Source organism: Carcharhinus amblyrhynchos, chromosome 22 (genome assembly GCF_965287045.1).
Source record: "Carcharhinus amblyrhynchos chromosome 22, sCarAmb.v2.hapA, whole genome shotgun sequence".
NCBI lineage: Eukaryota > Metazoa > Chordata > Chondrichthyes > Carcharhiniformes > Carcharhinidae > Carcharhinus > Carcharhinus amblyrhynchos.
In genome coordinates this window covers 12,754,290-12,770,988 of record NC_137345.1, presented here as the reverse complement: position 1 = coordinate 12,770,988, position 16,699 = coordinate 12,754,290, and the positions used below count along the sequence as shown (strand labels likewise).

At 42.7% G+C, this 16,699-nt stretch overlaps 1 protein-coding gene across 4 annotated transcripts in view; it reads left to right on the top strand.

Annotated features, from left to right (window-relative positions):
* The window catches only part of LOC145356910 (fibroblast growth factor receptor substrate 2-like), a 73,993-nt gene extending 66,298 nt beyond the window's left edge, over positions 1 to 7,695 (top strand). For all 4 annotated transcript variants that reach the window (XM_080209901.1, XM_080209902.1, XM_080209904.1 and 1 more), the window contains one exon: positions 608 to 7,695. In XM_080209901.1, coding sequence (XP_080066027.1) covers positions 608 to 635 — 28 coding nt within the window. In that variant the 3' untranslated portion in view covers positions 636 to 7,695. The remainder of the gene's footprint in view (positions 1 to 607) is intronic.
* Positions 7,696 to 16,699: the final 9,004 nt, after the last annotated feature.

Genomic DNA, 16,699 nt, shown 5'->3' with positions numbered 1-16,699 from the left:
TAAACCCACCCAGGCCCTCTCCCTGTAACCCCAAGAATTTATCCTATTAGTCAGCCTGACGCTTGAGGGGCAATTTAACATGGCCAATCAACCAAACCCGCACATCTTTGGACTGTGGGAGGAAACCGGTGCACCTGGACAAAACCCACGTAGACACGGGGAGAACATGCAAACTCTGCACAGTGAAGGCAGTTATTTATCCTCTGCAACAATTTGCCATTCTCATGTAGCCCATGACCGAAAACACTTACTATTTATAAAGTTCTTTCCAATCAGATTCATCAACAACAATCAGGGAGTCAGAACCCTGGCTGCTCTTGCCTTTTATAGAAATCATCTGAAGATTGAAATTAAATCAATCATATTTTTAAACTTATTTTGCATATATTTTATATTTCTATTTATCTTTTGTGTGTTTGAAGTGTCAGGAAAAAAACACTAATTGGGTTTTGCTTTTCTTTGTTTGGGCGTTGACATAGTATTGCACATTCTGTGGGGTGGTGACAATGTGGGATGATGCAGAGAAAGGGGGAGGATGGTTTTACTGGAGTAGGTCAGATATCCATTTCATGTTTGTTTTTAATCCTTTTTCTATGTTTTGTTACAGCTCTTCATTTGTTGGAACCCACTGCTAGCCATAATTGCCATTAAAATGAATTCATAGAAAATGTTCTACTTCTGAAGTGTCAAATATGGTACATTATAGTCTACATTTTCTTCTTGGGTAAAACTTTGCCTTTTTTAAAGGGACAGCCTCTGTTTAAAAGGTCTTGCGTGCGCAGACATTTCAGAATGGCTTTAAATTGTCACTACATTCCTGCAGAGATCCTTTGTTAAAGATGACAAGCTTGGTACAGAAATTGTCATTTTTGATGGGCTGCTACTTTCAAAAGGAAATAATATCATGTGCTTTGAGATGTTTTTCTTTGACTTTTTTAATGCTTTATGAAATAGACTGTGTGCAGGCCCAGGAAAACAGATACTGTCTCTTTGATCCAAGTGTCAGGAGGCTATTTAAGGTATTTGATGCTAATCATTACTATGCATCAGTCAACATTGTTTTACTGTGCATCGTGTAGTGAAAGATGTAAAAACTACATCGAACAGCTCAGATGAACAATTGTCAAAGGATTAAGGATGTTTGCTACAAATTTCAAAGGTGGCCTGCTCATTGGAAATGCTTTTGCTTTATTTGTCAAGGGGAATCAAATGAATGTTTGATTAGATGGGGATTCTGATACAGTATGTTCGTATTTATAAAATCAACATAGCACAAATGCTCCATCAATACCTCTAAGTTTATCTAGTGAGTAGCTCACCTATTCCTAGTAGGAAAGTCAACAGTTCAATCTAATTGTTGAATTAACTGGTCTCTGCAGTGGTGGTTGGTTAGGGAGGAGAAGAAAAGGCAGCACTGCTCCTCCAAGCTGCAGTCCTATGACTCCTAGAAGAAGGGCGTGCACATGGATTTCCTGGCACTCCTGGCTTGTATGTCCTGCTCATGCAAGGTGGAACAGCTTGCTTAAGCTCAGTTCTTACCCCTGCCCCAGTACAATGGCAGAAAAATCACTGTTTGTGAGTAAGGGGGTGGGAGATGGTGAGACCCTAATGTGTACAGACTTACAGCAAGACCCAACAAGACCATGTGGGGATGGAAGGAAAAGTGAGAAATAGAACAGCTGCAGAAAAGAATTGGCAAGAAAAATTGGACTTACAAGGCAGTTGGAGTTGTATAAAAATGTTGCAAGCTAATGTTTAAAAGAATTACTCAAACCTGTTTCTTCAATTGAGTGAAACTCAAGTTGAAATTTGATGCGAGGTGGGTGAATGATTGCGTAATAGTAATTTCTCTAGTGGAAGTAGTATTGACACATGCAATGAGGTTTCAGTTTTTCCTCTAAGTTTCCAATATATCTACTCTGAATCAGAAAGGAAAGACCCCAAATTTTTAGTTCGCCTCAGCTAGTTACATAAGGAGTTGTGTGTGAGAGCATCATATACTGTATTTTGAAAGTACATACTGTTTTCTTAGATTGTACAAATTAATCTCCCATCAAAAGAGCGATCATTCATCAAACTGACTTACTGCAATTTATATTGAACATCCTTAACTCTTATTTCTAGTTCTGTAATTGACTCTTTACATTTTCAGGGTTATAAAACATTATAAAATGTGCCAAAAAAGTGCCAACCCTCCATGCATGAAATAAGATGATGTAGTGTTTAACAAAATCCAGTCTGTCTGGTGCCTTTGTTTACACTAAGACTTGCTTGCTCCTTCCGATTGTTGGAGCTTCATAGTTAATTACTTATTTGTATGTTGTACTTTGGCTGTAGTTGATCAAAAAACACCATAATTCCCTTTTCAGCTTGTACTTCATTTAATACAACAATGTGAATAGGACAGTGTTTGGTCATAAGCATTTCTGCTGTGGTCTGTGGGAATGCAAATACTGTAATAACTTTCTGCACAAGATCACATAGCCTGACATTTGTCTGACTTTCCCAATATAACTTTCAAAGCTGCAGTATATTATCCATGTTTTGAGTTTGTTGGGAGTGAGTTGACAGATGCAGAGTATCTATGAAAAAGAAATGAAGGACATCATTGGTTCCTAAAGAAGATTTTTTTTGAAAGAAAGTTAACTCAGACACTCAACATCACTGAAGATTTTTGATACTTGAATGTCTCCATCAACTGTCAGTCTTAAATCGCAAGTCTTACAAGTATATTTAAAAGTTAAACACCTTTGTTTTAAAATTCTCTGCAAAACTGGCTATTGTGATGCTGCAAAATCTGGTTAATTGTATGACATTCCTGAAGCTAATCACTTTCATTTTTCTGAACCAAAAGGCTTTGCTTAATTCCTTAAAACTGCCTCTTTTCCCCCATCCCCCTCTGTATTTTGAATTTACAGCTGCCATGGTGATGAGTCACAGATGGTGCTGCACTTTGACTTTCTTGTTTAATTAATATGCTGTAGTGAAAAGCCTCCACTTATCTGGAAAAATTTGGAATGTAGTATTACTGAACTGGTTTCTATTGTACAATTGTCATGTGTTTAACCTAAAAATGATGCCTTTTGTAACACAGGTACTAGTGTGGCACACTGTAGAAAGTACAGATTGTGACTGAGATTTGGCTGAAAGTAACATTTCCACACAGCAGCTTTTCATCCCTAAACCCGGTTAGCTGTGTGAGTAAATGCAGTGAGGCACCAAGGAGTTTTCCTCAGCAAGGTGAAGAAAGTTAATGAGTGGGAGTCACTTCTGCACTTCATTTGCACGATGCCAGTTTACTGGTTTAACACTAAAAGATCTTGCACAATTGCCGATTTGAGTGAGTGAGAAAATGCATAGAAATATTAAAATAACTTCAAAAGGGGGGTGGTAGAGAAGTCAAAGAGAGGTACATGTTGGGCTCCTCCAATAGTTTAGCGAGGTAATGCAATGAGTAGCTGGTACTACAACCAAGTATCTCTTGGGTTCACGGTGGATCCATAAACTGGTTTCAGTTGGAGGCAATGATAGGTAGCCTTAGTGCCACTGGGTTGGGGGGTGAGAGTAAAAGTGGCCACTGTTGCTATCTAATGCCCCAGCTGACGATGTGCTTGCAATGATATCGGAGGACAGGCTGCAGGAATTCTCCCTCAAGGTGAGTTTGCATGTTGACTGTTAAATCTCACACCTGAAAAAATGACCATGTGAACTAGCTGCTACTAGAGGAAGTGCTGCTCATAGAATTAGACCGCAAGAAAGAGTCAAGACCTTCTAAAGGAAAAGATTGGCAGGGACAAAGCAAGTTGCAATGAGCTAGTAAATAGCGTCTAAAATCAATCACTACCACAGCATGCCACTAGATGGAACTAAAGTATCATATTTTAGGAATTTACAGTTGATTCTGTGGAATGCAGTTTGAGATTATAAAGTGTGGGGCATAGCAGCAATTAATGACATTTCAGTTGTTCGGCCATACATTATGTGCATTTAACTCTTATCACATTATGCTTGAACAGATATTGGTGGAAATATATTGCAGCTTTGAAAATATTTTGTGTGTGCTTTGAAAGCTAAGAGTTGCCAAATTGCATTTACTTTTTCCAATGTTGGGTGCAGTTGCGGTTTTTAGTTTTTTCACCAGGATTAAGCTGATTTCAACTCAACAAATATACGTGGCCTTTGTTATGTGTGTGTGTGTGTTCATTTCCAGGATCGTCTGTATTCACCATAGCTGCAAGGGATTAGGGATTTTGTCCTTTTTGAACTGAACTTGGGACTGCACCAGTTCTGTGCACAACTTTTTGAACTTCAGTTGGCCAAATGAATGGCTTCACAGTATTATCCTCCTATATGCAGGTGTACTCATCAGGGTGAGGTTGAACAGGGCTAAAGAATGAAACTTCATTTCCACTTTGTGCCTTCTTTTGCACTCTTTGATCAGGCATTGCTCAGAACAGATCTGAAAATGAATATAGCTTTCAAGTCCTAGATGTACCTGAACTGCATTGATTTGGGTTCTGTAACAACCTTACTTAGTTTGTCTTAGATGAAAATTTCTAATCAGTGCCAAATTAGGGTTGATTTTGAACTACAGATTCCAACTGGAAACTGCATGAAGACTTGTCACACTTTTTTCTAGTTTGTTTTCTTTTAATTTGTGACCTTAAACTTGTGGCAGGTGGTGGAGTTTGTGTTCTCTCCAAGTAGGATTTGAATCCAGTTTCCGAGCGTAAGAGAGCAATGCTTTGGCCAGCACAACAGCCACGATTTTCTCCAATCAGGCTGATGGATACAAAGCTCAAAGGGTAGTTGAGACTGGGACTTGCACTCTGTTGCACTGCTGAAGTTACCGATCCTTTACAGCACTCTCTCAAGCCAAGAACAGATGATATTAAAGAGATTATTGTGCTGTCTGGATTTCTATTCAGGGTTTTCCACCAGCTCTCTTGTAATCCAAAACCATGTAGTTAACATCAACCGATAGATGTTTAAAAACTAAGGATGAAAGCCAAGAATCCTTGTATCTTTTCTTGTTGACCTGGCTTGGCCAGGTCTATAATAGTTATAACTTCATATTGTGCAATTTTAGCCTTAAAATACTGGCCTTGGTGTTTCCTGTGCAAACTGTTGTGTTCTCTTGGTGAGGTAAAGCATTTTAATTTAAATTTGAAGTTCTCTCTATTTGCTAAATCATTTAGAAGGCTGTGTCATCACTCCCCCACCTCTCTCTCTTTAAAAAAAGGAAATTTGACCTCTGATCAGTCGCTGAGACTGCTGAATACAGTTATGTTTACAGATTAGCACTGAAGTTTCTTTTACAGCTAAGTGCCTCAGTTGCCATATGGATTGGCTGGTAGCAGGTGTCTGTTTTCTAAATATTGTAATTGGTGTTTTCTTTGTGTTTGGCAGGGGTGGGTGTATTAGAAGGTGGATGCTACTAATGCCAAGATTCAAATATTATAAATATGCTTGGAATGTAAGGCTTTGCCTGACTTAATCTGTAAAATGTAGAGGTGAGAAGCAAGTGCCTTATCACTGTGCTAGTAAGATGTTTAGATGGAAGCAAGATTTTTAAATACAGTTGTGATTAGCCACACTTCTTCCCTTTCCTCCTAATTACATATCTGTAGTAGGGGCTAAGACTTCCATGAAACTAGGTTACTTGGTCTTGAGTCATTATTATTGTCATAAAAGCAAAAGTGGAAAGTGGTTTCATTCTTCCGCACTGGTGACCAAAACACACTGAATAAAAATACTGGGACACTAGTGGAAGTATTTAAGTCTGATAATTTTGATGTACATTGTAGAGAATATGTGTGATTTGATTTGAAGTGCCACTGTCGACACGGCGGTGACATCTAGATGCCTCTAGTCACAAACGCAATTGCGCAACTTTCATTGTATCGTCACTTTTAAATTTCAGTGGGCGTTTTTCCCGTCAAGTATTGTGTAAAGTTTCATGAATAAATAGTCCGAGCAGGTTTCAGGCCATAATTATCACCATCTTAACAGTCCTTCATTCCTCTGCATGTGCTGATCTGCTGGCAGTTTTGTAGAAGTTTTTTGTGTACAGTACGTAGATGTCCTTGGATGCTGCTGTATATGTCTGCTTCCGTGAGCTTTTCCAAGGTACAGAAGAAGGGTAATCACAGAATTTTCTGAATGTACGCAGAACTCATTGCACAAGAATTGTAGGAGCATGCTGTCAACTAAGCTAAACTATAGCCATTTGAAAAGCCTTTATATGCAAAAAAGAAAGGGACTCAAACTAGATTTTTTTTTTCCCTACGCAGGTAGTTTTGTTGCTTAGTTTAAATGATTTTTTTATTGGTACAGAGGGAGTGCATTTCCCAGGCCTTAGTAATCAGTCAGAATTGACAATTTACTCAAAATCAGATAGTACCAGATCAGATTGGAGAAAAATTGTAATGGAGCACCTAGAGTTACTTTTTCAAATCTCAAATAGTAATAGTGTGATTTAATTGTATTGGTACTCAGAGAGGTCCCTGATCATTTTAAACTTAACATGCATCCAGTTTTTGCTGTTAAAATAATTTGCCTTAATTTTTTACCAAACATTAGGATGATTGTGACATTTACTTTCCCAGGTCCCTGCACATACGGCGTGCATTCATACAATGGTACGATGTAAATCAATATCTCATTGCCCGTCTTAATGCTTTTGTCCTATTTGCTCATGTCTGTGACCTAATGCCACCACTTCAACCAGGCGCCAATAAATCCACAGTTCAAATTTCACATATGCCTCTAAGTTATTTTTAAACAATGTGTAGGGAACTGTGGTGGCATTTGTGAATTCTGTGATTATCGCGTTTCCTTAGCTGTGATATCCTTGAGTTTATAAACTCTACTGTTTTTAACCCTTTCCAATCCATGAAGTGTTCAAACCCACTTCATGAATTCACAAAGGAACCATGGTACGTACAAATTGTCCTGAGCTGCTTCATCGATCAAGTAGGGCCTGCAGGTAAAATTAACCAGGAAATAATCTGGTTGGATTGTAACCATTTATCATTCAGTCAAAGTGTATTTTCTTTCTCTGTCAATAGATTTTGCACATCTTTTATCCAAAATGCTGTTAACCTCTGCACTGTAGCAACATTATGAAAACTGCTCATGCTAAAGTGGTTGATGCTTTATATTAAAGGTATTATTCACTCTGTTCATTAAAGGTAAAGCCCAGTAATTAGTTGCCTCTTCAAATTGAGCTTCAATATCATAATAATCAGCACCATCATCACTCAAAAAAAGTGCTGTTTGTGCCCTTATGGATAAGGAAGGGTTAAATGCAATTAATGGCCTAGTTTTCCTTAGGTAAACTGTAGGTATGCTTAAGCAGAATAATGGTATTGTAATTTCAGTCAAAGTAATTGTAGTCTGATTCTAAATATTTATGACTTTATTAAAGTGACTACACTAATAAAAGATCCCCATTAGGGATGAACAATTAAGTTGGATGTTTCTGTTTTATGGAAATCAGGTTATGTTTATAAAAGCATTGTATTATACGGTACTGCAAATGTTATGTTCAAACTAGCACCATTTCATACTTTGTTTATATGCTGTATGGAAATGTATGAAATATAACGATTAAATGTTGTAAGAGCGTTGCTGTATCATACTTTATTGGCCTTTAAAAATGGCATATAGAATAAAGAAATGGACTAAAAGAAACTGGGTTCCAATTTTTAATCATTTTCTTAAATGTTTTCATCAACACAATTAATGGGATTGGAGAGGGAGCACTTAGTGATATTTGCAGACTATCCTTCCCACCCCTCTCACGGTCTCTCCCTGGCTCTGGCTCACTTGCCCTCTCTGTCTCTGGTTTGCTGTTGCTCTGGCACTGCCTGCCCTCCGGCCCCCCATCTCTCTGGCTCAACCTCCCCCGCCGCCCCTCAAAATCCCAAGATGCACTCAGTTCTTTCTGGTGCCACAATTTAACTTTGTTTCTTCCTCCTTATTGATGACAGAAGAACTTGCTTTTATATGGAGTCATAGAGATATATAGCACGGAACCAGGCCCTCTGGCCCCACTGCCAACCAGGTTGCCTAAACGGAACTAGTCCCATTTGCCTGCATTTGACCCTTATCCCTCTAAATCTTCCCCATCCATGTACCTGTCCAGATGTCTTTAGTGTTTTAATTGTATCTGCCTCTACCACCTCCCCGGCAGCTCATTCCATATACACACTACCCTGTGTGAAAAAGCTGCCCCTCAGATCCCTTTTAAATCATCACCCCGCCCCCCCCCCCCCCCCCCCACCACCACCACCACCCCCACCCCCACCCCCAGTAACATCCTTGTAAATCTTTTTTCCACTTTTTTTTTTCCAGTCTAGTAACTGGGAGGATAGGAGGAGGCAAACAAATATGCTGAATAGTGAATGGGGATATCTATTTCCATTTTTTGGAACAACTTGACCCCTTCGTGTGCCCCCCGCCGTGGCCAGTAGAGCCCTACTCACTACATCTCCACCCACTCCTGTCCCAATACAGCGCAGTCCATCACAAAAACCAGCCTCCCATCCGTTGACATTGTCTACACTTCCAACTGCCTCAGCAAAGCAGCCAGCATAATTAAGAACCCCACGCATCCCAGACATTCTCTATTCCACCTTCTTCAGTCGGTAAAAAGATACAAAAATCTGAGGTCATGTACCAACCAATTCAAGAACGGCTTCTTCTCTGCTGCTGTTAGACTTTTGAATGGACCTATCTCCCATTAAGTTGATCTTTCTCTATACCCTAGCTATGACTGTAACACTACATTCTGCACTCCTTTTCTATGAATGGTATGTTTTGTCTGTATAGTGCACAAGAAACAATACTTTTTACTGTATGTTAATACATGTGACAATAATAAATCAAATCAAATCAAACCCTGTCCCAATAGAATCTCCCAGCCCAAAGCAACGTGAAACCAGTAGTTCAGCAGCCTTCTCTTCGTGTTGCTGTTTCTGCTCTGGGTGAACCCACAGGGTTTGGATATGCAGGGTTGGGGTATGAAGATTTGGGGTACTATCACCAGAAACAATGGCCCCATCACCTACACCACCTCTTTCTCCTTCATCCAGCTTTCGGAGGTTGCTGAGAAAATCTCTGCATTCGAGCTGTGTACAGACCCTTATGTGTTTGTTGATCACATATACCTCCATTAGTTTTGCATGGACTGGAGAACACCAAAGAGCTGAACTTTCTTTTACAATGTCCGAGTGCCGTTCTCCATTCCACTTTATCCGATCACCAGAATGTCGGGGGAGGCACTTTGACAGACATGAAGGAAGCAATCCTGGCCACAGTAGGTTACAGTAAGGGAGACCCTGTGGAAGGATAGAATAAATTCAGGCAGAGGAAGGGAGGACATCCAACTGCACTTGCCTGTGGACACAGTTCACAGGAGTCTTTGGCAACTGGGCCTGAATAGTTATTTCATACGCCACTCAGATGGCAAAGGAGGAGTGTGAGAATTTCGACCCAGCTGATGATACCTACACTGAGAGTTGTGAACTGAGGAGGATGCCCCAGGCTGGGGGAAAAGAAGTCCAAGGTTAGAGCCCTAAACAAAGCAAGGAAGGCAAGATAAATCAGCAGAATGTGGGAAATGTAGCACTGAACACCGCTTATCCCAACACCACGTACCCAAACTCCATGTACACCAACTCCATGCTCACAAATACTGTGTGCTCAAACCCTGCATACCCAAACCCCTCTTACCCTAAACTCACTGTACCTCAACCATGTATACCCAAACTGTACTGAAACATTGCAAAACCCAACCATGCATACCCAAACCCTGTGTACCCCAACGCCATGAGTGTCCAAAAGCTGCGTACCTAACTCTATGTACTCAAACCCCGGGTACCCCAATCCCATGTATCCCAACACTGCATATCCAAATCCCTGCGTAACCAAGCCTTGCAAGCCAACACCTGCAGTCCTGTTTGGAGGAATGAAGGGAGTGATAGCAGTAATGGGAGCTACTACAGGAGTTGTCCATGTGCCCTTCCTGCAGTAAGAGGTGGGGAGCAGCAGCAGGGAGTTCTTGGGCAGAAGTTGACACGGAAAATATTTTAACCGTGGGTGCACAGACCACTTTGTTAGAGATTGCTGGTCACCTAGTCAGCAAGCGTCACCTCAGGAACAAGAACAGAGATGCTGACCGTTGCTGCTGGAGGGACTAGCAAGGTGAGCCATGGTAAATTTACGGGGGAAGATGACACATCAGCCTCTTGTATCTCAATTGGATATACACCTCAAGAGCATGATGGTGCCAGGTCTCTCCACACTGGGTGTATGGTGCCAAGTGGGATAGTGTAGAAGGTAAGATAGGAGGCCAATCTATTGAATTTCTATGGGACACAGGGGAGATCCAGAGCTACCCTTCACACATCCGTGATTTAGATAATACATGGTGCACCTGTGGTTTCACAGGGCATCAACAGGAAGGGGGTGTTTCTTCAGAAGGAACTCTTCAAATGCAGGCAATAAAAATATATCAAAACTCACTCCAATTTATAAATCAAAGAAAGGGTTTAATAAAGAAAACTTCATTACTCCAGATGTGGGTTGGCCCAGCGTAAGACCCCAAATTTCCCCACGATTCCCAACAGGTTCTTATTTATGGTGAGTCAGCTGACCATCACATCATTCTGTGATTGGTCTACTGGGTCAGCTGACTCTTACAGCTTGTTACCATTTGTCACATTACATCCGATATAAAGTTGTCACCGGTTACAGTCTAACAAGGGGCAGAGACAGACCCTTCAGAAATTAGATTGGGAAATGTGATTTGTCACCACCCAGCAGGACTAACTCATCCTGGGCTTGGACCTTATGCGGAGGTGTTAGTTTGTCATTCGACCCAAGCAAACGGCTGCATTTAGTAGATGCCCAAAACTGGTAAGGCCCCAGCAGAAGTTGCCACAGGGATCATACTCAGAAAGGGTTTGTACCATGGGGGAATTGTGGATTAAAGGCACTGAGATGGCCAATGACCTGGCAGCATAGGCAATTCGGATGAAGAATTCGCCAGCCTTAAACGCAGCAGCAGATGGGTGACAGGCGAAGCTGTGATTGATAGACCGGACCCAAAACCACAGAGACAGCATACCTTTCTGAAGCAGGCAGAGGGGTAAGTAGCCAGTGGTCAACAGCTTGCTGCAAGAGGGAGTCCTGTGCCTTGTGGTGTCCACTAACCAATCTGGCAAGTTAGTAAAACAAATGGCTGTTGGCGACTCCAGAGAATTAAACAAAACCACCCCAATTATGGCGTCTATAGCAGCAACCAGTCCTGTGACTGCAATGTGACAAGCCCCAGGGGGGAAATATTTTGCAGTGCTGAATATTAGATGGTCTATACCACTTCACAGGCAATGCCCCAATATCAATTTGCTTTTACATTCCAGGGTCAGCTCAATACATGGACCTGCTTGCCCCAGGATTTCCACAATTCTCCCTCTATCTTTCACTAGAGATTTGCTGAAGGGCTGGATTTTTCCCAACTGGACTTCTTAATTCAATAACTGGGCGACCTCCTCTTACAGACTGACATGAGAGCCAAATCTTTAGAATTACCGAAGGAACTGTTAACTTTTAGGGTTAAAGGTCAACCCAAAGAAGGCACAATCATGAGCTTCCAGGTCTCATTCTTGGGAACAGTCATAGCCCAGGGAAGACACGAGATAGAAAGGAAGTGCATGAGACCATATCCACCCCTTCCCCAGAGAAAGGAGTTCGCTGAGCTTAGTGGGATATTGCCAAAACCACATTGATGGTTTTGCCACTAAAGCCTCCCCTTTGTCCAACCTCCTTAAAATAAAAAGCCCCGCGGGAATGGATGGGGCTGCACACAGAACTGAAGCAGGCCCTAGAGAAGGTCCCTGCACTGCATATATCCAACCCAGAACTACCCTTTGCCTTGGGAGTTGCAGACATGGATGCCACACTTGTAGCCGTTCTCCTCCAAGGGCGCCATAACAACTTTGGATCAGTAGCTTATACCTCCCAGCTCCTTTCCCCAGTAGAACTTGGCTTCTTGGTGTGAGAGAAGCACTCGTTAGTTGTGTTCTGGGTGGCTAACCAGTTTGCCTATACCATTGGCCAGAATGCCTTAAACATCCTCATGGAACACACCCCCATCCAGCTTTTGCTGGATGCTCGAATTAAGATGGTACAGTCAGCAAAAAGCACAAAGCATGCTGGACCCTAATACTGCAGGGCCGCGATGTTACGGTAAAATGTATCAAGCTGCCCACCTTTCTGACTGACAACTTGATCTATGAAGAGGAATCCCATGAGTGTCAAATAGTGGCAACAAGGGACCATTCATGCCAAACAAAACAGGGGAGGACCCAAGGAAACCTGGGGAGCAGAGGGACCCATAAAAATATTTGTAGGTGAATCCTTTATGATGGAAGATGAACACCAAAAGACAGGATGTGGCACACTTATGGAGAATCAGAGGTGAACCAAGGTAGAATTAATGCTAAAGTTCCCTGATAAAAGCTGCCAAACTAATAGCTGTTACCCACACGGTCAACCATCCTGACACGTTCCCCTCACTGGCAGACTCACACTTGGTCAGTATATATGGCTGCAATAGTTTAACTGACTTCCTGCCTATAAGAACATAAGAAATAAGAGCAGGAGTAGGCCATCTAGCCCTTCGAGCCTGCCCCGCCATTCAACAAGATCATGGCTGATCTGAAGTGGATCAGTTCCACTTTCCCGCTTTCTCCCCATAACCCTTAATTCCCCTGTCTGTCAGAAACCTATCTACCCGTGACTTAAATATATTCAACGAGGTAGCCTCCACCACTTCAACGGGCAGAGAATTCCAGGGATTCGCCACCCTTTGAGTGAAGAAGTTCCTCCTCAACTCTGATCTAAATTCTCTCCTTCTTACCCTGAGGCTGTGCCCTCTAGTCCGGCTATCCTTTCTAAGGGGGAAGAATCTCTCTACCTCTACCCTATCTATCCCCTTCATTATCTTATATGTCTCTATAAGATCCCCCCTCAGCCTCCTAAACTCCAACGAGTACAGGCCCTGTCTATCCAGTCTCTCTTCATAAGCTAACCCCCTCATCTCCAGTATCAGGCTAGTGAACTTTCCCTGCACTCCCTCCAAGGCCAATATATCCTTCCGCAAGTGCGGTGACCAAAACTACAGACAGTACTCCAGCTGCGGCCTCACCAATACCCTGTACAGTCGCAGCAAGACCTCCCTACTTTTATATTCTATCCCCCTCGCTATAAAGGCCAACATTCCATTCGCCTTTTTGATCACCTGCTGCACCTGGAGACTGGGTTTTTGTGATTCGTGCACAAGGACCCCCAGGTCCCTCTGCACCGTAGCATGCTGCAGCTTTTCGCCTCTGTGGGAAGCTTGAAGATTTGCTTTAGCAGACCAAAAACCTTTACCGTCTGTACCCCTGCTTAAGTTAATTTTCAAGACTGTCCAAGGGCTGCTGGTATGGCATTATTCAAGTTAGGGCCCATTGTAGAACTTCCCCAATTGGGAACACAATGGCAGATGAATTGGCCAAGCACGGGGTTGGGGGGGAACCATGGCAATGCCCCATCCCAGAACAGATATACACTATCGCTAACGTCATGGATCTTGTAGAGGGGCACAACAGCGATAACAATTAATAAAGGAACATTCTCACCTCCTATAGTCAATGGGAAAACAAACCGACCTTCAAAAATGGATTTGTCCTTGAAAAACCAATGGTATGTGATCCCGTTCCAAGAACCAAATCAGATAATCTATCAATGTCCAGGGCCACCAGGGAATAGGAACCACGGCAGAGATAATTAGAAGACTGTGTTGTTGGCCAGAAATAAGCAAACACGTCAAACAATGTGCTGAACATTTTGTATTATCCGTGCCCAGAACTACACTGTCAAGTATGCCAACACAGGAGAACTGAGACATACCAGGCCAGTGGCAAGACTGCGGACTGGTCTTTGAGTAAATTATCTTGGCCCCTTACCGCCATATAGAGGGTGGGGGGGAGGGGTTCAAATACATGTCAGTCATCGTGGACATTTTTAATAAGAGGATAGAAGCTTTCCCAACCAGGGACAACATTGCTACAGTTACTATGGACCTATTAAAACACTGTGTGTGGGGTCTTCCCCAGAGTATCTGATCAGGATACCCATTTCACAGCTCAGTTAATGCAGGCAGTGATGAATATACGGGTGCCAGCCAAAGGTTTCATATCATCTACTATCCTCAATCCAATGGGATGGTAGAGAGGATGAATAGCACCCTCAAAGGGAGGCTGAGAAGGGTTGTCCAGCGAAATAACTTGACCTGGAATACAGTCTTACTCTTTGTCCCCATGATCTTATGGAACTCACCCTCCAGCTCAACTGGATTCATTCCCCATTTTTTAATGACCGGACATCCCATGGGAGATACCGAACCCCTACGAGGACTGGGCTTGTCAGAACCCGTGGTCACAGCCACAAGAAGATTGTAAAAACCCGACTCAACAATGTTCAGGCTGCACAGAGGGCAGCAGCTGTCAAAATAGTGAGAAGAAAGAAGCAGAGTAAGGCTTATTTTGATGGGAAAGTGAAGCTGGTAGAATAAGAAGTAGGCCAGTGGGTAACGCTGCAGGTTTTTCAAACGGGAAAATTCCTGTCCCGCGCATATTCAGGTCCCAATTCTGTCCTAGAAAAGGCAAGGCCGCAGTGTGTAAAATTTGACAGGATTCTGGGAAGACGGCATGTTACCATGTGAACTAATTAAAGGTATTTGGAGCCCAGAGCAACAGCCACCAGACCCAACTCTTCTTAGGGGGATTGGAAGAAGCAGATCCGGTTGTAATCCGTAAGCCCAGGCTGATCCTGAGCCAGTCCCGGGCACTGCCCCAGGTCCTGATCATGGGCCATTCCTAGATACTGATCCAGGTCCTGACCCTTAGCCAAGCCTGAGCACTGTCCATTCTGATGCATCTACCTCGGAACCTGGCTCACAACTGGCCCTGCTCACCCTGGCCTGGAGAAAAAGGCTTCAGCAGCCCTGAAACACAAGGGCTGGATGAAAGTAGGCTCGATGTGGAGATGCCGGCATCGGACTGGGGTAAACACAGTAAGAAGTCTGACACCACCAGGTTTAAGTCCAACCCACTTATTTGATAGTAAACTCACAAGCTTTCGGGGTTTCTCCCTTCGTCAGGTAATTGGAGAGTTTTGTCTCTCCACTCTCCATTCACCTGATGAAGGGACAAACCCCGAAAGCTTGTGAGTTTACTATCAAATAAGTGGGTTGGACTTAAAGCTGGCGTTGTGAGACTTCTTACTGAAAGTAGTCTGCCTGAGGAAGTGTCCGGTGCAGTGAATGCTGGGACAGTGAGTAAATTTAAGGAGGAGTTAGACAGATTTTTAATTGGTAATGGGTTGAGGGGTTATGGGGAGAAGGCAGGAAAATGGGGATGAGGAGCATATCAGCCATGATCGAACGGCGAAGCAGACTCGATGGGCTGAATGGTGTAATTCTGCTCCTATGTCTTTTGAACTTTTGAATTTGTGAACTTTAGCCCAGAGGCCATGAAAGAGACACTCTGACTGCTGAGGCATTCACTCTGGCGCTCCAGCTGAGAAGTCATGGAGGAACAAGACTCCAGTAGTCAGAGTCTTCCCACTTAGGTGGGGAGACCCGCCCCCTCCCATCAGCACACATATGGGCACAGTAAGCCTGAACTGATCATAACCTGATACTGCATCCTCAACTGCCTTCACCTCATATCTGATTATTTTATTCGGTCATTTGTATCCACAAGCCCTAGACAGGTATCCACCTGGGTCACACAAGAACATGGGTGCCTGCTCCCACAGCCCGCCATCATACCACCCAAGTCTGATTGGTGAGGATTATCAGCAAACCATCATCTTGTTACACAGTTGGTAACCATCATTACCCTTCACTCTTCTGAAGTATGCGAATCTCTGCCATCATTAACCTCACAACATGGATTTGGCCACTTTTCATCATTCGTATCGTCATTCCCATGGCAACACTTTGTTACCCGTGGACTTTAACTCCTTCTTCACTCACTAAACACTTCTTAAAGGTTTCCACACACCAATCCTCTCCAACTCTAAACTTTGGGTTAAAACCCTGAAAAATTGGGGAGGAGGAATTGATACCTGACAAAAATTGATGATTTTAGCATCACCTGATTCTTGACTCTTTAATCAATTACCTGTAAAGACTCGCATTCCAACCATTATTTTGTAAATTGAGTTTGTGTCTTTATATGCCCTGTTTGTGAACCGAACTCCCACTTAGCTGATGAAGGAGCTGCGCTCCGAAAGCTAGTGGCTTGCGCTTCCAAATAAACCTGTTTGACTTTAACCTGGTTCTGTGAGACTTCTTACAATGCCTGTACCAATCAGAGCCCTCTTGCCAGCTATTCAATGCCCATTTCTCATGCTGCATAAATCATGGTTGTTTTTACATTGGCTATTCTTGCTGATCTGTCCTGATACACACACGTTGAAAAACTTTGACAGCATGTGTTTTTTACAGAAATATTCAAATAGAACATCTTGAAATACATTCCACATTTAATTGGATATAGTTTAAGCCACTTTAATCAATTTCTTTTGCCAACTGAACCTCAGTTTCCTCTTTCAGTTGTTGATTCAGTTATGATTTGGA